Source organism: Moschus berezovskii, chromosome 13 (genome assembly GCF_049115385.1).
Source record: "Moschus berezovskii isolate FMDL1 chromosome 13, NW_MosBer_1.0, whole genome shotgun sequence".
Taxonomy (NCBI): domain Eukaryota; kingdom Metazoa; phylum Chordata; class Mammalia; order Artiodactyla; family Moschidae; genus Moschus; species Moschus berezovskii.
Window position 1 is genome coordinate 25927817 of NC_142472.1, and position 23709 is coordinate 25951525.

Sequence of the window (23709 nt, forward strand, 5' to 3'; positions counted from 1 at the left end):
ATTGAGGTAATGCACACATTAAAAATATGAAATTATTATCATATGAAACTAGTTTACCTAAAACATTTCTGATACTCTGCATTTATACCATATAATAATTTGTGTATGATAAACACAAATGTGTCTGATATAACTTGAATACTAAACATGCAATTTACATGTTTGTGTCCTCTACAATATAGTCATTCTAGTATAACATTTCCCTGTGTTTTAGGTTTTATTATAATAGCTATTTATTCATTTAAAGATTTCAGTAAGTGTGATCAAAATGAAATTATAATTTTAACTAATATATGCAAGTTATGTTGTATTAGCCTGATCATTGTTAGGAAACAAAAGTCACAATAGACCTAAAACACACACACACACACACACATATTAATTAGCAAAATGTTCTTTTTCCAAAATTCATATTCCTTTATGCCAATACGTAGGTATATAACAGCAGACTTCAAGAACTACCCGGTATGTGACCTGATCTTCTATGGAAATATCCAGTGCAAAATAAGAAAATAAAATATTTTGGGAGAACTTCTAAAGTATGAGAGAATTATTTTTATAATAGGTTTTTTGGGTTTAGGAGTCTAAAGTATAATCCAATATTTTAAAATTCATATAATAAGTCATTACTGATATCAAATCTATTTTGTCATCATGAAATTTAATTGGAAATAGTTAACTGTTCAGTTCAATCACTCAGTTGTGTCCAACTCTTTGCAACGCTAAGAACTGCAGCACACCAGGCTTCCCTATCCATCACCAACTCTTGGAGCTTGCTCAAACCCATGTCCATTGAGTTGGTGATGATATACAACTATCTCTTTTGAACCCCATGGACTGCAGCACACCAGGCTTCCCATTCCCTCACCATCTCTCCCAGTTTGCTCAGACTCATGTCCATGAGTCAGTGATGCCATCCAACCATCTGATCCTCTGTTGTCCCCTTCTCCTCCTACCTTCAATTTTTCCCAGCATCAGGGTCTTTTCAAATGAGTTAGTTTTTCACATGAGGTGGCCGAAGTATTGGAGCTTCAAGTTTAGCATCAGTCCTTCCAATGAATATTTAGGACTAATTTCCTTTAGGATTGACTGGTTTGAGCTCCTTACTGTCCAAAGGATTCTCAAGAGTCTTCTCCAACACCACAGTTCAAAAGCATCAATTCTTTGGCACTCAGCTTTCTTTATGGTCCACCTCTTACATCCATACATGACTGTTATTATAGTGGTATTTTAAGCATATTTTCAACTCTTCATTAAAGCATATATTAGAGGGAAAAAATACCATCCCAATCACATACATTTCCTAAAAAGGATATTAAGAAATGAACGGTGGAGAATGAGATAATACTGCACCACACAGCTGTATCTTGGAGCAAGGTTACTTTAATGACTTCAAATGGAAGTATAAGATCGAATTCAATTACAATGAAATTAGTGGCTGCACTTTTCCTTTGGGTTTATATCATTCTCAGGACTTCCCTGTAGCTCAAATGGTAAAGAATCTGCCTGCAATGCAGGAGACCAGGGTCAGATCCCTGGGCAGGGAAGATCCTCTGGAGAAGGGAACGATAATCCACTCCAGTATTCTTGCTTGGAGAATCCCATGGACAGAGAAGCCTAGTGGGATACAGTCCATGGGGTTGCAAAGAGTTGGACACGACTAAGCGACTAATACACACACTATACCATTCTCATTGGCAAGATTGCTGTAGTTTTCATTTAGATGCAACATAATTCTATATAGAATGATTAAAACTTGACTCTTGTTAAGTACTTCATTTTCTGAATTGTTTTATTATGTTATTATACTTTACAAAGAATTTTTCTAATAAGTTCCCATTATGGAAGAATGTTGTCTCCACCAGCAGAACCAACAACCCTAATTTCTACCAATTAATTCAAATGACAGGGTAAACAAGAATCAAGTATTCCTCTAGATGCTGGATTTCAAATCAGTCTTAAGTGACAGAAAGTACTTTGAGAGGCAAGATGAACAAAAGGAAGCAATACATATTTCAGTCAGAAGGAATAGCTTAAGCAAATAGTAGAGGAAAGAGAGGACATGAGGGAATCAACTGTAAGTATGCTCTACTGCTAGATATACAAGGAGGCATGTAAGAAGTGTGTAAGAACTTAGGAGTCAAATTATGTAGAATTTCTAATGCCAGGTTGAGTCCTTAGATTAATAAAATGGTAGAAATCCCCAGGTGGCATAGATGGTAAACAATCTACCTGCAATGCAGGAGATCTGGGTTCAATCCCTGGGTCAGGAAGATCTCTGGGAGAAGGAAATGGCCACACACTCCAGTATTCTTGCATGGAAAATTCCACGGAGAGAGAAGCCTAGTGGGCTACAGTCCATGGGGTCACAAAGAGTTGGACATGACTGAGGAACTAACACACAGAAAATCTTAATGACCTACTCGTGAATTTATTTGCCAGCCATTTGCTCATGAGTCTGAGGAGATCCAACCAGTCCATTCTAAAGGAGATCAATCCTGGGTGTTCATTGGAGGGACTGATGCTAAAGCTGAAACTCCAATACTTTGGCCACCTCATGTGACGAGTTGACTCACTGGAAAAGACTCTGATGCTAGGAAAGGTTGGGGGCGTGAGGAGAAGGGGACGACGGAGAATGAGATGGCTGGATGGCATCACCAACTCTGTGGACATGAGTTTGAGTGTACTCCGGGAGTTGGTGATGGACAGGGAGGCCTGGCGTGCTGTGATTCATGGGGTCGCAGAGAGTCAGACACGACTGAGCGACTGAACTGAACAGAAGATGATAAGGGCAGGTCATTCCCTCTAGCCACTGTCATTGATCAAGGGTACTCTAGTCAGTTGATGACCCATATGTTTCTACAGCATGGTTTCAAGGAAGAAAAAGTAAAAAATGTAACTTTTACCTCTGATAGATCAATGTGACATATTTTAATAAAATAAGTAGGACTAAGATTCATGGGGTCACAAAGAGTCGGACATGACTGAGCGACTGGACTGAACTGAACTGAAATTAACCTTTGTATGTTATTTAACATATATTCAAATTTATAAAACATTTTAATTATTTTTTGCCAGAAGCCTATTGGAAAATATAAATCTATTTTTATTTCTACGTGGGTACAAGTTTCCAACTGATACTCTAATTTGCCAACCAGTAATCAATTATGTTAGATTAAAGTCACAAGGACATGGTCAAATTCACTTGTACTGAAAGCATTTACTTAAAACAGTGTATACTCTTTTTAAGTCTTACTTTTTGTAGTGGCCTAACAGATTTCTTTTATATTTTTATCTCTGAGGGAACTATAAAATATTTCAAAATTCTGTTAGTACACAAGCAGGAAATGTTATGTCAGTGATAACCTGATATCAGAACAGAAGATAATGAGCAGTCCTCTGGAAGATGGTGAATTATTTTCTGAAAATATGCTTTCCTATATATTAGGATGCATATTTTAATTACAAACAAAAAGGCAATATTTAAATTTTGTACTTTTTTCAAATCTCCTATATACTAAATCTTATAGCAAAAGAAATATGTGTTTTCAAATATATTTACTAGAAATGTACTAGGTCTCTGTAATCTTTCTAGTTAAGAGAATTTAGATCAATTTAAAACACTAAGCATTTACATTCAGTATATTGTTAAAATTACTATCACCTTATGATGCTATCTTTATAGTCTATATGTATTTAATTGAATACAAATAAAATCTGTTCTACTTCGCTTATACAATATTAAGTTTAAACAAACAACTAGAATCTTTGTTTAATATTTATATAATAACTATCTGGATAGGATATTTAAAGATTTAAAAATAGGCATAATATACGGGCTTCCCCGGAGAAGGCAATGGCAAGCCACTCCAATACTATTGCCTAGAAAATCCCATGGATGGAGGAGCCTGGTAGGCTGCAGTCCATGGGGTCGCTAAGGGTCGGACATGACTGAGCGACTTCACTTTCACTTTTCACTTTCACACATTGGAGAAGGAAATGGCAACCCACTCCAGTGTTCTTGCCTGGAGAATCCCATGGACACAGGAGCCAGGGGCACAGGGGTGGGGGTGGGGCATGGGGGGCTGCAAAGAGTCATACACAATTGAAACGATTTACCACAGCATATGATAATATACATTAATATATAATCCTTAAATAATACTGTATAATGCAATATACATAATACATAAGGAATAGACCTCTCTATATATTCCAATCTACATGATCTTGCCTACTAAGTGATATAAACTACCATGTACAATGGTAATGGTTTAATATTACATGGTTTAATACATAAACAAATACATAAGTAAATTAAATATGCTGCTGCTGCTGCTGCTAAGTCACTTCAGTCGTGTCCGACTCTGTGCGACCCCATAGACGGAAGCCCACCAGGCTCCCCCGACCCTGGGATTCTCCAGGCAAGAACGCTGGGGTGGGTTGCCATTTCCTTCTCCAATGTGTGAAAGTGAAAAGTGAAAGTGAAGTCGCTCAGTTGTGTTCGACCCTTAGCGACCCCACAGACTGCAGCCTACCAGGCTGCTCCATCCATGGGATTTTCTAGGCAAGAGTACTGGAGTGGCTTGCCATTACCTTCTCCGAAATTAAATATATTCCTCTCTAATTCATTTAAGAAAAAAAAAAAAACCTAAAATCTATAGGATATCCAAAGTTTTATTAAGTGTATCGGTCAAGATTCAACCAGAAACTCTAGTTAGGAGTATAGAGATCAACGAATTTGTCAAAAGGAGTGATCTTACATAATCGTGGGAGCTAGTCAAGTAGTCACCATATCACTGATGTTGTCTCTGCATCCAATGCTGAAGCTTAAAGTCCACAAAGCAGGCAGTCAGAAATAGAAGATCACAGGCTGGAAATCCAGACAACTGCACGCTGGAATCCCATAATAACAAATTAAGAGTTTAATATTTTAGGACTTTGACAAAGAACAGAACAGCACAATTAATCCTCAGGACAATGAAATGCATTAGTTATTATGTTTGTTGTGAGAAGAAGAGCTAAGTGATCAGAAATCAATAATAGCACTTCCCTGGTGGCCCAGTGGTTAAGAATCTGCCTTGCAATATAGGAGACACTGGTTCGATCCCTGGTCTGAGAGATCCCACATAATACAGGGCAAATAAGCCCAGGTCCCACTACTACTGAGGCTCACGCATCCTACAGCCTGTGCTCTGTGACGAGAAGCCACTGCAATAAGAAGCCCAGACGCCGTAACTAGAGAAAGCCCACACAGAAACGAAGACCCATAACAGTCAAAACTTGTAAAAAAAAAAAAAAGAAAGAAAGAAAGAAACTGATAACATCTCAGCGCTTTGTCTTGCCTGATGGGCTTGTTCCGGCAAATCGGCAAATCTCAATCCTGCTCATGTTTGTTATTTCGAGAATCCAGGGGTCTGGTGGATGTCCACTGACATCATTAGCACATGCTCACTCCTTCAATTACTGATACACCTGTATCTATTATGGGCTGGGGTGAGTGGGATGGAGGGAGACACGAATATTATAAAGGAAATACTATGTATCTACCTGGGGAACTTTAAGAAATATATGAGGTCCACTCTTAAGTCAGGAAGAATACAGAGCTCCTGCGATGTAGAACATGAAACGTGAGTCTGATCCAAAGACCTTCTGATTGTATACTTCACAAGAGGCTCTTCCCTCAGGCATATCTAGAGTAAGAAAATAATTGATATAAACCAATTTCCTTTTAATGCCAGTCTTTATACCTAATCTTAGTTCTCTTTGACATAGAGCTAGAAGAAGAAAGTATAGTTAGTATAATGTAATATGCTATAGAACCTGCTATTTATACACACATCTCATCACTCTTACAGTTTTTCAGATACATCTAAATATGTATGAGCCGTATATATGTATGAATGTGTTAGTCGCTCAGTTGTTTCCCACTCTTGGCGACCCCATGGACTGAAGTCTTCCAGGCTTCCCTGTCCATGGGATTTTCCAGGCAAGAATACTGGAGTGGGTAGTCATGCCCTTCTCCAGGGTATCTTCCTACCCAGGGATCAAACCCAGGTCTCCAAAATTGCAGACAGATTATTTACTATCTAAGCCACCAGGGAAACCTCCATGTATATGTATATGCATGAATAAATATAAATAACTCATCTTTGTGTATTCCACTTATGCAATGATTTGCCCAAAACTGTCAATAAAGTTTACACATTGAATGACATGTTTTAGAAAACTATTTTTTATTCAAAAAGACAAACATAAGTGTTCTTTTCAAAGTTGTTCCTCTTATGTAGATGACTAACACCTGATCTCATTAAAAATTATATCCACTTATTAAAATACTTGTGCTAAGTTGCAATGTTATCTGATGAAAAAAATGAATTCTGAAGCCATAAATGAACTTGGTAGATTAAAAATCTAGATTTTGCCCTTACCAGTTCTGTAACATTGTACAAATAACATTCCTGCTCCAATTTTCTACTGTAATAGTAATTGTGGAATTGGTTTATTCAAAGAGTAAAGTTGTTACTATGATTAGAGTGATCACATTAGTTACAGACACAGGGAGTGCTCAAAATTGTATAAAATGTTACTTGTTATTAATATTAAATAACTAAGGTTAAAAAACTGCATGTTCAGAGAGTAAAATTTGAACAAGTTAGCATTCTTGCCAATTTTTCAGTTGTTAAAAATTTTTAAAGTACCCACTAGAGGGTGCTGAAAGAGAGAAAAAGCTTTAAACCAAGGGACCTGTCAGGAATGAGTCTCCTAATTCTTATCAATATTATAACAATATTCAAGATTACTTTTAGATCGAAAATCCTTATTTTCATCCCTTCCCCCTTATCAAGGATTTCTACTAATTTCAATGATTTTTAATGTTTTGCTGAAAGCATGTGTTTCTGTGTATAGGAAGAAAGAGCAGGTAAGTGCTATTTTGAATTTCTTCTCTTCTTAAGCTAGATAAACTGTGTTTTTAACATTGCTTTAAGGCTAATAAAATGTTTAAAGCTGTGAAATTTCTAAAATTTAATGCTCTTAAGTTTGAATACATTACAGGTACAAATAAAACTATTTTTTAGAAATGCCTCTTTGATTATAATTAGCCAAAAAAAAAAAAAAACTATAAAATATTTCAAGGAGTATTTGCTTTTCTATAGTCATGTGACTTCAAATTTAATACTATTTGATGCTAAAGTGACTAGAAGTCCTTCTTATTTCAAATGAGTGTTTTATTAAGATTAGATTTTATTTCCCATAGAAATCTGGTATGATATATCTAAAATTAACTTGATTCTTCCCTCTGTCCTTTCCTTCTTAAAAAAAAGAAAAAGGCTGTCTGTCAATTTAAACAAGTTGTAACTTATTATAGGTTGTCTGATTCTTAGGTCTTAATTTTTATTATAATCTCTTAAGTGCTAATATTTTTTGGTATTTGTTATTTACTCTGTATCAAATTATCCATGTCTTGTTTCAATACAGGAATACATGAAAATTTTCATTAATACTTCACTTATTTTTCTGAACATAAAGTAAACATAGAAATGTTATATGGGATATGTATACTTTCAAAATATGTCATAAGAAAGCTGTAATTATTCCAGAAGATATACCAGATATATAAGAAAACATATATGGTAAAAGCATCAAAAGGATAATTAATAAAAAATTTATGTTTATTTTCATGTAGGTGTGTAGGTAAATGATCAATGCATTTTTTACATGTATATAGATTGATTCTTAAAGAATAGTTTTCCCCGGGTATCTGAGTAAATTATTTACAACTCAAAAGTTAATTCTCTTAAGTTCTGTAACACTTTGAAAAATATTACATAGCAAAATGCAAAATTTCTTATTTTGTTTTGGAGTTTTTCAGCATGATTTCTGTTAACAAAATAAGCCAACATTATTCAGTGGAATCTGTCACTAATAATTCATTCACTTTCTTGGTTAATATTAATATCCCAGTCATGACATTAATAGTTCAGTGTCCTTTAATATTAACAGTACTGTTACTGAGTTATAATGCAAAATAAAAAATGAGTCATCTGTTGAATTATATACTTAGAGTTTTCAACAGACATGTATACCTTGTCAATTATTTTCTTTCATTATAGAACATAGATCCAATTGTAACAAAAAAATTATTTCTCTCTCTATATATATATACGTTATAGTCAAGGTTATGATAGCCATAGCTTTACATTATAATGTAAAATGAACTAAATGAAACTGACATATTTTATAAAAATGGTTGAATATCACAATTACAAGATTAAAAGTATTAAGCTTGCATCCTTCAATGACACAATATGTGATAATAAGAGACAGTGAGGTCCAAATGGTGACTGGCCATAGGAAGACACCCAGGGATTTAAAATTCCCTGTAGATAGTCCACTAAGCCTATCATGCATATTCAATTCAGTGGTATTCACCTACCATTACTGGTAATCATCTGAATCCAAAGTAATTTAGTCACACAGGTTGTGTTAAAATACCTGTAAGACAACATTTGGGAAGATCCATGGGGATCAATTTTTATTATTATTTTTATTTTTAATTTTTATTTTTAGCATTAGATTTTGTTATATAGACAAAAATTTTAAAATAACTTTGTATATGTTCCTGAGAACAAGGCGGTAAATGTCCTAAGATCACAGGATAGTGAGAACATACAAAGAAATTATTTGACTTGAATAACTGTTTATTTGAGTGTTTTCTAAGTGCAATTCTGATACTTGGGGAAAACTATGAAGTAGACACTAGTCTTCCCTTAATGAGTTCTTACAATCAGTATAACACACAGTGTCTACCATTATCCCACTGGACCTGTTCTCTTACACACTCAATGTTCATCATGGAAATATCCATCAACGATTTCTAGCTGTTTTTTGAAAACTTTTTTTTTTTTTTGAAAAAAGTCTTCTTAGTCATCCATTTGAAGTAGGGGATTTTTTTTTTTTTTTTTTTTTTTAATGAAGAGAAGACTTCAGTCCAAGCTTCCAGGAGAAAGTGTTTGTTTTTAGTTTTGCCAGGTTAAGCAATGCTATCAAAGAGTTCCTTTGTGCCAACAGATTTCAAATCAAAACAGGAAGTTTGATTGTAAAGCCGGTCTTAGAATAAGGCAATTTCATTATTAGTTTAAACCTTTTCTCTCAGATCAAATTGAGCATGAAGGAAACTTAAGATTTAGATAACAAATGAACCTTTTTATTAAAGGTTCAATGCAAAAGGCAAGTTTCCTAAACACTCCTTCATGTGTCAATTTATAAAGTGTATCTATCATACGAATGTTTTCTAAGATGCATAGACTTTTCACTGAGAAGACATTATTCATGAATGTGTACAAATGTCCTCAAATATCAAGATGTTACTGCTAAAATGTGAGAAAATCTATTCTCCCTCATACAAAGGTCATATTCCTTTAGCTAAATTGCATGTTATTATCAGAAGTGAAGGTATCCATAATCATTATGTTCTGACTCTAACAGAACCAAAAAAGTAAGTAATTACAGTAAAGAGTTTGGGGCCTCTCTTCCAGTGAAATGTGAAAGAGAATCTTAAGTTCAATATTTGGGAATCAGATTCAGAGTTTAATGTATAACATGGCATTGCATAAGATAGACAACATTTTTATTATTATTTTCTATGAATGAAATTTGTGTATATAAGTAAAATTTTTTCAAGTAGATTTTACCTCATTACTATTTTAAATAAATCTTAATTTGAAATAAGAAAATGAGTTCATAAAGTTTATATAATTAGTGCACAAGATCTCTACATATCTATACATTTAGATATCATTTGCAAATATTTGTAATATTCAATCTCAATAGTATTATCATGAATTTGACTGTAATTCCCTGCCAGTACAGAGCAGATAGAGCCCACAATAATGTTTCTCAAGGATGTGTATTGCGTTTTTCTTTTACGATAATGATATAGGTACTTTAAAAATGTTTGCTTAGAATAATTTCTTTAAATTCTTTCCTCAAAGTTTACATTCTTTCTTAAAAGCATGAAATCACCAATATATATTCAAAGTCCATCTGTAGTATTATCATCCTGAAAGATTCACCAGATTTTATACATTCTAACTTCAGAGTATCTAAATATGCGTCAGTCTACACCAGTGGCTTCCTAGGTGGATAATCTGCCTGTCAATGGAGAAGCCTCAAGAGACGTGGGTTCCATCCCTGGGATGGGAAAATCCCCCGGAGGAGGAAATGGCAACCGGCTCCAGTATTCTTGAAAGGATAAACCTGTGGACAGAGGAGCCCGGGGAAGGTTACAGTCCATGGGATCACAAAAAGTCAGACACCAATGAACACACAGGTGCAGACTATACCACACTTGGTACAAAAGGCTTCTCTCTTCAAACTGTCCATTCTCTTAAGTTAAAGTAAATTTGACATACGTCTTCACTTTACCACTTAAATGTGGCACCGAGAAAGGTGGAGAGATGTTCTGAGGTAGACCTAGACCTAAACAGAATTTAAAAATCTTGCACTGTTACTTTTATTTTTCCTTTTTCCAGTGAGCAATCCTGGGTATTTTCATTCTCTTTGTTCCATATACATTATCAGTCTGATAAAATATTCTTTCATCTGGTCTTTGTCACATTGCATTTATAAGATGATCCCCTCCACGACCTATATAAGCAGGGAAGAAGAGGCCTTCTCCAAAGGCCTGACAGTGAATGAACTGTGCTCCTTATATATGCTGTCACTCTAAGGGAACTAACACAAACTGGTATATTTCTTCTGACTGCTTGGTACTCTTCAATGTACTCTTCAATAAAATACTTTCATGCTTACTATTTAAGATGCACATTCTAAAGAAGCATAACTTAGAAGATATCATTAAAAATGACTATACCTTAAAATTTTCCAATATGGAGTCACTAGGGGTAAACTACATGGATAAATTACTAACACTGAGTGCTTATTATGATAGCTTAAGTTTATCATTAATACTTGGAGCAAGCTACACTGGGAAAGTACATTTCCGTGTAATCATTGGAAATTAAAAATGTTGCTAAAATAAATCCCATGGAGGAGGGCATGGCAATCCACTCCAGTGTTCTTGTCTAGAGAATCCCATGGACAGGGCTATGGGCTGGTCCACAGGGTCACAAAAAGTCAGACATGACTGAAGCCACTTTGCATGCATGCATGCATGCAACAATAATTAACACAGAGGCCATGAGCATTTTAGAAAGGATGGCTGCATTATGGACTGAGTAAAACAACTGAGGAATTACAGTTAACAAAAGATAGAGAACAGTGAATTTAGCTATTAGGCTTTGGTAAAGAATCCACCTGCAATGCAGGAGACCCCAGTTCACTTCTTGGGTCAGGAAGATCCCCTGGAGAAGGGAGAGGCTATCCACTCCAGTATTCCTGGGCTTTCCTTGTGGTTGAGCTGTAAAGAATTCTCCTGCAATGCAGGAGATCTGGGTTCGTTCCCTGGGTTGGGAAGATCCCCTGGAGAAGGGAGAGGCTACCCACCCCAGTATTTGGACCTAGAAATTCCATGGACTGTATATTCCATGGGGTCACAAACAGCCAGACACAGCTGAGCTACTTTCACTTCACTTCACTTCACTGTGAATGTGTTAAGTTGTATATTATTAAGTTTGAAGTAATACTAAGTAATGCATTATCAATATTACTCCTTTGAATTAAGTTAAAAGTTACAGAATGCTTCTCAGAATGCTTACCTAACCATTATGTTCCCAACAAAGAGAGTTATTCCAAAGGCTTTTATTCACTTCTTTCCCCCCAACTATTGTGTAGTTAACCAGTAACTGATGCATGAAAAAAATAACATGCTACATACAGGTAAAAGACTCAAGATAAATAACATCAAATATATGCTAGGTATACATTATGAATAAAATCAACACATCCTCCAGCTGGAGAAGATATTCAATTTACAAAAATTTCCATTCCATTTGTTTTCATATGGCTATTTGAACAGCTTTTCCACCACACACTGTTATTCAGAGCATTTCTCCTGTGATTTTGCCTCTAAAACCTAAGTGAATGCATTTGGAGAATTATGTCTACAGTGTTGAGAGGGAAATTATTCTAGTTCCCTCTTTTCTCACAGATTCTATTTTTCATCACCACCTATCTAAAGCATTAGACTGATTTAAGTTAACTTGACCCTCAGCTAGCAGTAGACTGTGCCAAAAGTAACTCGCTTCTTTTATTCTTTTATCCCCTTTTTTATCTCATTCCTTATCTTTACTTTCTCCACACTCTCATCCATATTATAATCTCTTTCTATCTTAAAGCACATAATAAAAGATGAACTTAATGCATGAGAAACTTTATAATAAGGAAACTGAGAATATTAGAAATTGCCTTAAAATCCTTAGCTTTTAAAACAACTATTCCACAGATTTGAGAACTTTGTGAATCTGAGTGCATAACTGTAGACAATCATTAAATAACAACCTAATCTTATGTTTTCCTGCTTTAATAATATAATCTGCATAAAACCTCTGTTTTAAAAAGAATAGCTGTTTCTGAAAAGGGACCTAATAAAATAGGTAACCTCTAGAACCTATCGGCAAGAGAGTTTCTAAACATAGACTGCTTCAAAATGAATCAACGACAGCATTTAGTATATTCCATTTGGCTGTGGAAAAAGTTCAGGTCGTTGGAATGTAGGTAAAGAGGAGTGATTTTTAAAACACAGGCATTTGGGGAAATGAATCTGACAGTTGAGAGTTTCATTGGTGATAATTCAGAAACTTTTAAGAGCTGAAGAAACAAGTGACTTATTAAATATTATATTTTAGGAAAAAATGCTCCCAGAGTTAGTATCATAAAAATCGGTTATTATAATTGCTATAAATTGAAATCACTACATGATGAAAACGCCTGTTTCATTTTATCTGGGAAGACAATTTCATATTTTTGAGACTGATAAGTTGTTTTCAACTAAACAAAACCATGTATAATGAAGATTCTTGCATGCATTTTTAAATGATAATATTTCCATTCCAAATAAATACAATCCACTTGAAAAAAAAAGAACTTCATTTCTAGTCTCATAATTGAATACTAGCTGTAGGGAAAGACACAATGAAGAATAAAACTTAAAAGTCTCAGACATGAGGATTTAAATTGCTTTTTAAATGATAAATACAAAACTACAATTATTTCAGGAAAGCAGTTCACGCTAATATTTTAAGATTTAATTAGTACACAGTTTCAACCTTAAGTACCAGATAAAAAAATAAAAGCATGCTATAGGTAGCATGCTTGCAGTTTTTCTGAACATGTGTGCAAACAGTACAATACTGTGCTAGATGAGACGTTAATGTAGTGTATGATTTAGTCTGCTGTAACAACAAAATATTATTAAACATATGTCATTATTTGCATCAAAATTCACTTGCACTATATTTGGCATTTAAAGGGAGAGGAAGACCGTTTGCAGGAGGAGGAGTTGAGTCCCAAGGTGGAGCTGTCTCTTGTGTTAAATGACACTGGCAGATTAAAGCGCTCTGATGGGGAAGGGCTTAAAGGCTGAGTCAAAAGCCAAGAAGTCTCTTTATTTACGCCTACCTCCCAGCCCTTGGCAATCTGACTAATAACAAACTGAGCTAACAAGAAAGACTAGAAAGGGAGGAAGGAGAACAGTGCTGCAGCTTGGATCTACAGCCTAAGAAAGCAAGAGTGATCAATCCCAGCTCTGTTAAACATCTTGTTTGTTTACTGCATGCAGCAGCTTGCAAATGGTTAACTATATGCAAAAAAAGTCAGCATAGCTGTGAAGTATGCCGTGAATTTTAATTGGGGAATAAAAGGACAACTGCTTCAGGATGATCTAGTATGCAGTCTGCTTGAAATGTTTTCAATGAAATGCTCAGCATTTTGTCTTGGACCAGAGGTTTTAACTTTATAAAGCAATGGAACTTGCCAAAAAGTGATATTTGAGAAGAAAGAACACAGTGGTTGGTGTTTTCTTTTTTAATAAAGAAACTGAATTTACTTTGAACATCTCTTCCAGCTGTGCATTACAGATAACGTCAGGAAGTCTCTTCTTTACAGGTAAGATGAATGTTTCCAGGATTTCCTTATACCTATTTTTGCATTATTCTAAAGTGATTGAATTTATGTTTGCCTCTCTAAAAAAATAACTTTGCATTAAAGGATATCCAATTTCTTTCTTGTTCCCTGGCACAACTAATGCGGTAGCAGATGCCTGTTTTTCTGTGAGCAGCAGACATCTAGACTAACAGCTGGCTGTAGAGAAGAAGTAAAATAATCTGCCACTATTTCCTTTACAGCATGCAGTTTGTTATTGGAAACTAACCTATGTGTGCTCTGTGAAGGAAAGATTACTTCCAAATACCATTGTTGAATCTCAAATACAAGCAGAATATCAAAAGATTCTTTGTATATTGTATACCACTTTTACTTTTTCCTGACTTGAAAATATGTAAATGGAGATTTTTTTTACCTCTTTAACAGAGTATCTCTATACTATGAATATAGAACCACTTTTAATATTTATGTGTATTTCTGAAAACATTAGAAACTGTTCCCTACTACATTTTGAAGAGCATAAAATGCATGTGAGATAAAAATAAGAAGAAATTCTCATCTGGAAGTTATTCACTATTTTCTTAAGATGCGTTGTCTGGTGAAATAAAGAGTATTCTTTCTTGGTCATCTATGGAGAAATATGGAGATTAGTTGTGAAGCTAATCCACAAGTTGAAGACTCCAACTCCAAGCTGCTTGATTCTAAGCATAGCCCTCAGAACTGTTTAAAATCAAACTATTTCCCTTTGGAAACATTCAGTCAGCTAACTTTCCCTTCATATAGAAAGGCACTACTCAATTGTTTGATGTCTTTGGTTGTCTTCTACCTTTCAGAAACTTCATACTATACATGCTTTCAATAAGACTGTGTATTTTCATGGAATGGAAGTTTAGTTTTGAGATTATTGATTGGGTTTTGGGATGTATTACCTGTTTGTGAATTTTAATTAGATTCAAAATTACTGTTTACATCCTATCCAGACAAATGAAAGCACCTATCATTTCCAAAATTTGAATAGTTAAAAGATGTGGTGTTTGTTTACCTTTGAATTTAGTCTAAATTTAAAATGCACTATTTGAAGGAAGGTAATAAAGTTAGATACATTAGAGTTCAAAGTATTTACCACACCACTGTTGTTATTTTAGAGTTAGAATTTCTTTTAATTGCTGTTTCAGATCCATGTATTAAATTTTTAAGGAGTTGGAATATGTGATGTGTTATCCTGAACTGTCATTTTTTATTTACCAAATTAGATCTTCAAATATTTTTATAGACTGAAGTTTGCTTCAGAGTTCATTGTTTGCATCATTAAGCTTTACAATAAAGAAGATCAGCTGCTTAATTATGAGATATTCAGTACCCTAAAGCCTGGTTCAAGACCTCATTAGGAAGTCATTTATTGCAAGTTTATATGAGGTATTGTTTTTTCTTTTGTGAGCCAGAAATGTGTGTCACAGGTCAGTTTTTCTTTAGTTTTTATGATGTTAACTTTATCCACAGAATAATTTAAAAGTAATGGTGAATATTTCACCTCTAGAAATTAAAGTGTGAAATTTGAATGGACACCTTTAAGCATATATATCTGATAATTAGGCTTATACAAACTACCCTAGACAGCATAGTTAAAATTATTTTATAAGGGTTTACTTTACTACATAGACATATTTTTCTCAATTTTTTAATAAATAATGGAATTAATATATTAAGCCAAAATCAAAGCAGGTTAAACACAGAGTTATTAGATGTTATATTGTGATATCCAGTTCATAAATAGAACTAAAAGAAATGCATACATAGTCTTTCTATAATTTTTGAATTTCCTACATGTTTCTCTGCTTCTGGCTATCTCTAGAGGGGTGGGAGGTAGGAGGGAGGTTCAAGAGAGAGGGAACTGATTCATGTTGATGTATGGCAGAAACCAATGCAGTATACTGCAAAGCAACTGTCCTCCAATTAAAAATAAATATAAAAAAAGATTCATCTAGTTTAAGCTAACAAAATTAAAAAGTTAAGGTCTTCTCAAATATACACCTTTGCATCATATCAAGTCATCAATGGTCCATTTAGCCAACACCCCTCACATCTGTTAAAATGCAATTAGTTGGTGATATGAACACAAACTGATATGCCTGAAGTTAACCTTGACCTAAATTTTAAATTGTTATCATAATGCAAGTTAAAAGTAAAACAAATCTACTGGTCATAATATTTGTAAAAAATAAAAGAAAATGTGCACTTATATACTTAAAATAATCAATATTTTGCCTATTAGGGAAAACCTATCATTTTGAAAATGTCAGATTCATCTCCTCCCTGCTGCTGGCCACTAAAGCCCATTGCTATTGCATTGTATTTTACAGAATCAGATCCATCACATGACAACATGAAGCTCTGGATTCATCTCTTGTATTCATCTCTCCTTGCCTATATATCTTCTCAGTCCCAATCTCCAATGTCCTCTGCCTCAGCCAGAGGTTCTTGTGACTCTCTTTGCAACTGTGAGGAAAAAGATGGCACAATGCTAATAAATTGTGAAGAGAAAGGTATTAAGGAGTTATCCCAAATAAGTGTGCCACCATCACGACCTTTCCACCTAAGTTTATTAAATAACGGCTTGACAGTACTGCACACAAATGACTTTTCTGGGCTTACCAATGCTATCTCAATACACCTTGGATTTAACAATATTGCAGATATTGAGACTGGTGCATTTAATGGCCTTGGCCTTCTTAAGCAACTTCATATCAATCACAATTCTCTAGAAATTCTTAAAGAGGATACATTTCATGGACTGGAAAACCTGGAATTCCTACAAGCAGATAACAATTTCATTACAGTGATTGAACCAAGTGCCTTTAGCAAGCTCAACAGACTTAAAGTGTTAATTTTAAATGACAATGCTATTGAGAGTCTTCCTCCAAACATATTTCGATTTGTTCCTCTAACGCACCTAGATCTTCGTGGGAATCAGTTGCAAACATTGCCTTATGTTGGTTTTTTAGAACACATTGGCCGAATATTGGATCTCCAGTTGGAGGACAATAAATGGGCCTGCAATTGTGACCTATTGCAGCTAAAACTTTGGTTGGAAAACATGCCCCCACAGTCTGTAATTGGTGATGTCGTATGCAACAGCCCTCCATTTTTCAAAGGAAGCATACTAAGCCGGCTGAAAAAGGAGTCAATTTGCCCCACTCCACCAGTATACGAAGAACACGAGGATCCTTCTGGATCATTACATCTGGCAGTAACCTCTTCAATAAGCGATAGTCGCATGTCAGCCAAGACCACGTCTCTTTTAAAACCACCCACCAAAGCACCAGGTTTAATACCTTATATTACAAAGCCATTCACTCAACTTCCAGGACTCTACTGTCCTATTCCTTGTAATTGCAAAGTACTCTCCCCATCGGGACTTCTAATACACTGTCAAGAGCGCAATATTGAAAGTTTATCGGATCTAAAACCTCCTCCACAAAATCCTAGAAAGCTTATTCTTGCAGGGAATATCATTCATACATTACTGAAGTCTGATTTAGTGGAATACTTCACTTTGGAAATGCTTCACTTGGGAAACAATCGCATTGAGGTTCTTGAAGAAGGATCATTTATGAATTTAACAAGATTGCAAAAGCTTTATCTGAATGGTAACCACCTTACCAAATTGAGTGGAGGTATGTTCCTTGGTCTCCACAATCTTGAGTACTTATATCTTGAATACAATGCTGTTAAGGAAATATTACCTGGAACTTTCAATCCAATGCCTAAACTGAAAGTGCTCTATTTAAACAACAACCTCCTACAAGTTTTACCACCACATATTTTTTCAGGGGTTCCTCTCACTAGGATAAACCTTAAAACAAACCAATTTACTCATCTACCTGTAAGTAATATCTTGGACGACCTTGATTTACTGACCCAGATTGACCTTGAGGACAACCCCTGGGATTGTTCCTGTGACCTGGTTGGATTGCAGCAATGGATACAAAAGTTAAGTAAGAACACAGTGACAGATGAAATACTCTGCACCTCTCCAGAGCACTTACACAAAAAGGAATTGAAAGCACTCAATAGTGAACGTCTTTGCCCAGGTTTGGTCAATCACCCATCCCTGCCAACTCAGACTAGTTACATCATTGTCAATACTCCTACAACCGCAACTACAGCTGATACTATTTTTAAATCACTTACTGATGCTGTGCCACTATCTGTTTTAATACTAGGTCTGCTGATTGTATTCATAACTATTGTGTTCTGTGCTGCAGGGATAGTGGTTCTTGTTCTCCACCGCAGGAGAAGATACAAAAAGAAACAAGCAGATGAGCAGATGAGAGACACCAGTCCTGTGCATCTCCAGTATAGCATGTACGGCCATAAAACAACTCACCACACTACTGAAAGACCCACAGCATCACTCTATGAGCAGCACATGGTGAGCCCCATGGTTCATGTCTATAGGAGCCCATCCTTTGGCCCAAAGCATCTGGAAGAAGAAGAAGAAAGAAATGAGAAAGAGGGAAGTGATGCAAAACATCTCCAAAGAAGTCTTTTAGAACGAGAAAACCACTCCCCACTCACAGGTTCAAATATGAAGTACAAAACCACAGACCAATCCACTGAATTTTTAACCTTCCAGGATGCCAGTTCGTTATATAGGAACATTTTAGAGAAAGAAAGGGAACTTCAGCAACTGGGAATCACAGAATACCTAAGGAAAAACATTGCTCAACTTCAGCCTGATATGGAGGTACATTATCCAGGAGCCCATGAAGAGTTAAAGCTGATGGAGACGTTAATGTACTCAAGGCCAAGGAAGGTATTAGTGGAACAGACTAAAAATGAGTATTTTGAACTGAAAGCTAATTTACATGCTGAACCTGATTACTTAGAAGTCTTGGAACAGCAAACATAGAGAGTTCAAGGGCTTCTGCAGAAATGCTGTGATTCTGTCTTAAGTCCAGACCTTGTATATAAGTGCCTTATATGAGTGTGTCATCAATCAGAACTTAAGCACAGCAGGAATCCTATGGGAAAAGAAAAAGAAACTCAGGGATCACTGGGAGAAGCCATTGCATTGTCTTCAGGCAATTTTGTCTATCCCCCAAAAAATAAATCCTTGCATGTAAATCATTCAAGGATTATATTAATATTTTCCCATATAAGTAAAGTGTTTCATAGATGTCCTCTTGCACATCTAAAAGGGTTCAATATTTAACCCTTAATTTCTTGAGTTATAGTACCCATGGATTAAATAGAATTGGACTTTTGTCATTTAAAATCTATAACAGTAAATGTAGCTATAATATGTAGGAAATGTATTGTTTATAAAATCATTATATATACTTACAAAAGTGTAAATTGTTAGATACACCAACTTTTCTTGCATTAAAGGCAAAAGGAACTGGAACTTTAAAATTAACAAATAGTAATAGAAAAGAAAAAAATGGAAAGTTGAATTACATAGGGTATGAGTGGCTCAAAATTTTGAAACTTTGAGAATTAAAAAATGCCACTGAAATGCTTTCTGAATTTAAAAATAAGAATGATTAACAGTTCAGGTGGAATGAGGAAGAAAACATTTTGGTTTTTCTGCACATTTTGTGTGGACAATCTTCTTGTTAATGCTGCTGTGAACTAAGGTATGTCATTTGTGCTCAAAATTTAATTCTTACTCTTGGGATATTTTGAAAATGCTACTGATATTCAACTGTAAATATGATTAGTGCATCTATTAAGTTTGGATTCTTTCATAGCATTAATCCTTTGTAAATTTGAATACCGAGATAGAAATATGTTTCTTGTGGCAAGTAATAATTCACTGGTGTAAAAAAATAGGAAAAAATATTTTATTTTTATTGATGTACACTGATAGATGCCATAAATTAGTAGCAAAAGGCATGTCTAAGGATAAGTGGTTTAAGTTGACTCAAGAGTGGGACAATGTAGCTTTATTTTACAAGAAAGTATAGCTAGATTTTTATGAACTATTTATTCTGTACAGTTTTGTATATTTTTGGTTCACAAAGGTAATTATTCTTGGGTGCCTTTCAAGAAAATTAAAAGTACTGCTCACTACAATAAAACTAAAATGAAAACCCTTTTTTAATATGTGCTTTCTTCAATTAGTCTGATCTGTAATTCAGTCCAGTCAGGATTAACACATGCACATTCATGCAGGTACTCACGCACAAACACACAAAACAGGATTTCTATTTATTGTCACCCACACAGAGCATTTTCTTTATCATGTGTGAAAAGGCCTTTCAGTGTCACGATGTGATTGTCATGGACCCCAACTAAATGGCCCATAATTTTCCCTTTTTGGCAAATCATTTTCCTACTTAATACAAGTTCAGTTCAGTTCAGTTCAGTTCAGTCGCTCAGTCGTGTCTGACTCTCCGCGACCCCATGAATCACAGCACGCCAGGCCTCCCTGTCCCTCACCAACTCCCGGAGTTCACTCAAACTCATGTCCACAGAGTCAGCGATGCCATCCAGCCATCTCATTCTCCGTCGTCCCCTTCTCCTCCTGCCCCCAACCTTTCCCAGCATCAGAGTCTTTTCCAGTGAGTCAACTCGTCGCATGAGGTGGCCAAAGTATTGCAGTTTCAGCTTTAGCATCAGTCCCTCCAATGAACATCCAGGACTGATCTCCTTTAGAATGGACTGGTTGGATCTCCTTGCAGTATAAGGGACTCGCAAGAGTCTTCTCCAGCACCACAGTTCAAAAGCATCGATTCTTCGGTGATCAGCTTTCTTCACAGTCCAACTCTCACATCCATACATGACCACGGGAAAAACCATTGCCTTGACTAGACGGAGTAGAAGTGATTTAATTTTCTTCTTTCTGGTTACAGAATCAATTATACAGAAAATGTTCAGAAGGCAAACTATAATTAATATAGGTATTTTAGTTCTGTGGTGTTCACCATTCAGATGCATGCACAGGGTTAGGAAGGAATATATTTTATATTAGGAAGGATGTTTTTAGTTTACTTTATACTATTTTAGTGATTCATGAATGCTCATTTAAATGAGTTGGTTTTCAACACTCAACTGTCTGCATGACTAGCTAAATATACTTTCTTTCTTTGATTATGAATGAGGAGCCTGTGTGGCATGCAATGAAGAACAGTTATGGGTCTATTATGATAACATATCACTAGGTTTCTAAAAAATCATTGCATATACTAATATAAAGCAATAACAAATTACGTATTAATAATTAAAAGATTCATTGAAAATCTACATTTCTTTGTTAACCTTTAAGGTTGGAAATCACAAAAATGGGAAATATTTTTTTAAATTAATGCTTACTAAGGGGAAATCTAGGTTCGTACATAATACTTTATATGTTTATCCACTAAAAGTACTCAGCACAGTAATGAACAGTAAACCCTCCAAAGCATTAATTTAAATGTTACATTCTAAAGAAAAGAACAAAGCAAGAGCAGAATTCATGTTACTGCACTTCTGCTCAGGAGAGTATCTGCAAGTATTTCCTGATTCCAATCAAGTGCACAGAAGTATCAGACTTCACTTGCCTGCAGGATCTTTGGAATGGATCCATGAATGCAGACAGAGACATGTCCTGAGGAACATTCTTCTCTTTTGAGTGAGGTAAATATTTTTTTTTTAATCTTTATTGTTAATTGCCAAAAGTAACAATATTCACTCAACTTAAAAATCAAAGACAGGACAAAGCTGTATATGGTGCAATGTAAATATAGCTTTCCAATTAGGTATAATCCCTAATTATGTAACATCAACCCTGTATGCTGTTACAAAAAACCTTAACGAACTTATCTGTTAACCCAATAAAACCCTATGGAGTCTGGACATTATTTACTGGGATGCAGAAATAATTACAGTTTCCAAAGAGTGAAAGACTTTTAAAGCTTAGCTGTTTCATTCATGATAGAACCTTTCTTAAGTAATTTTCTTCTCTACTGCAAGTAGTTGAGAGTTGGAAACTCCAGTGATGATCTTTAATTCTTAACAGGTCTTGTGACTACTCATGATAATCACTCAGAACTTTGGTTATTTCACCAGTATTTCCTATTCTTCTCCCTGCCCCCTCACCTACAGAATAATTTGTATTATATTGCCTGGTTTATTACCTACAAGGCTAAAGTGGTCTCTTTCTGCAATTAATTGTTAGATTCAAAATCCCAAGTCATAATTCAGTATGCTCAGACATTAATACCTGGGCTTTCTTAAAACAGACTTTTCATCACTCGAGTTTTTTTTTTTTAAACAAAAGTTACTCTTTTTTCACAATACATGAGGGTAACTTTTCACTCATGTCTGAATCTTGGATGTTTGTAGTATCATGATAGTAGTGTGTAATCATAGAGGATCAAATCTTTTCGATTCTGTCTATCTGTTATATACAAATTGTATGAATCTGTATTTAATGAATTATTTTCACTCAATTACCATTAAAATACTTACTGGGAATTGAAGGGTGTTCTTCAAATATCTTCCATTGATCTCCATACTAGGATGATAATCTTATAACTTATATAAAAAAGGAATATATCAATAACTCTGATTCTCCCTCGTGAATCAATCTTAAACCACAGAGGCACATTTTTCCTTCCTAATCAAATAATAACTAAATGGAAGGATCATCTTAGTGGCCTTTAAGCTGCCTGATCCAATTACTTTAAAAAGCTTAAGTTTTAAACCAGGACTGAGAAAAGTGACCTGGTTTTCCCCTGGTCATTAAAATGCATATTTTAATATACTGGTATATATATTTATGTATATGTAAATAATTATACATTTATATATGCATGCTGTGAGTATTTAAGTTGCTGCAGTCATGTCCAACTCTTTGCGACCCTGTGGACTGTAGTCCACCAAGCTCCTCTGTCCATGGCATTTCCCAGGCAACAATATTGGAGTGAGTTGCCAGGGATAGAACCTGTGTCTCCTGCACTGCAGGCAGATTCTTTATCACTGAACCATATGGGAAGCATCTTTTATAAATGACTGCAAACATATATTTTTGGAGAACTAATAAAGATAGGTAGATGATGGATGGAAGATCTCAACATGCATGTAATTTATTCATAATGTTATTCTATGATACCTAGTAGATGTATAATTGAAGGTATTTTTAAAAGAGTAATAGTAAATACATTGCAAAGTTGTTGTACAATAAACTGTTTTCTTTAACATAAGAAAACACATATCGAAGGGAAGATCACAATATTTCTCATTTATAAGACTTTCCACATAAATTATCTTTGGCAGAAGCTGTTCTCTACATAAAAAGAGTTACACATGTGCAGAAAACGCTGACCATCTAGAAAGAGAAGTTTGTATCTCCTGGTAATTGGGAAATGGTTTTAAAATGAATTTAAGTATGCTTCTCTATTTCTTTTTCCTGAACACTTTTATGATTCAAATATGAGTGGCCGCAGTTTTCTTCTTGAGAAGGTGGGATATCATAAATGGACACTATTTTATAATGAGAAAGGAAACAATTGCAAGAAGTGAAAGTGTTAGTTGCTCTATCGTGTCCAACTCTTTACAACCATGGACTGTAGCCCACCAGGCCTCTCTGTTCATGGAATTCTCCATGCAAGAGTAATGGAGTATGTGACGTGCTCTTCTCCAGGGGATCTCCCTGACCAA

At 35.1% G+C, this 23709-nt stretch overlaps 1 protein-coding gene across 1 annotated transcript; it reads left to right on the forward strand.

Moving 5' to 3' along the window:
• The first annotated feature begins 13633 nt into the window (after nucleotides 1-13633).
• SLITRK6 (SLIT and NTRK like family member 6) lies at nucleotides 13634-21176 on the forward strand. The gene is made up of 2 exons (XM_055426550.2): nucleotides 13634-14067; nucleotides 16425-21176. Exon 2 carries the CDS (start codon nucleotides 16448-16450, stop codon nucleotides 18974-18976), a length of 2529 nt encoding a protein of 842 aa, XP_055282525.1. The 5' UTR covers nucleotides 13634-14067; nucleotides 16425-16447; the 3' UTR covers nucleotides 18977-21176.
• The last annotated feature ends 2533 nt before the right edge of the window (nucleotides 21177-23709 follow it).

Coding starts and splice junctions, on each gene's coding strand:
- SLITRK6 (XM_055426550.2), top strand. CDS start 16,448: ATGAAGCTCTGGATTCATCTCTTGTATTCATCTCTCCTTGCCTATATA.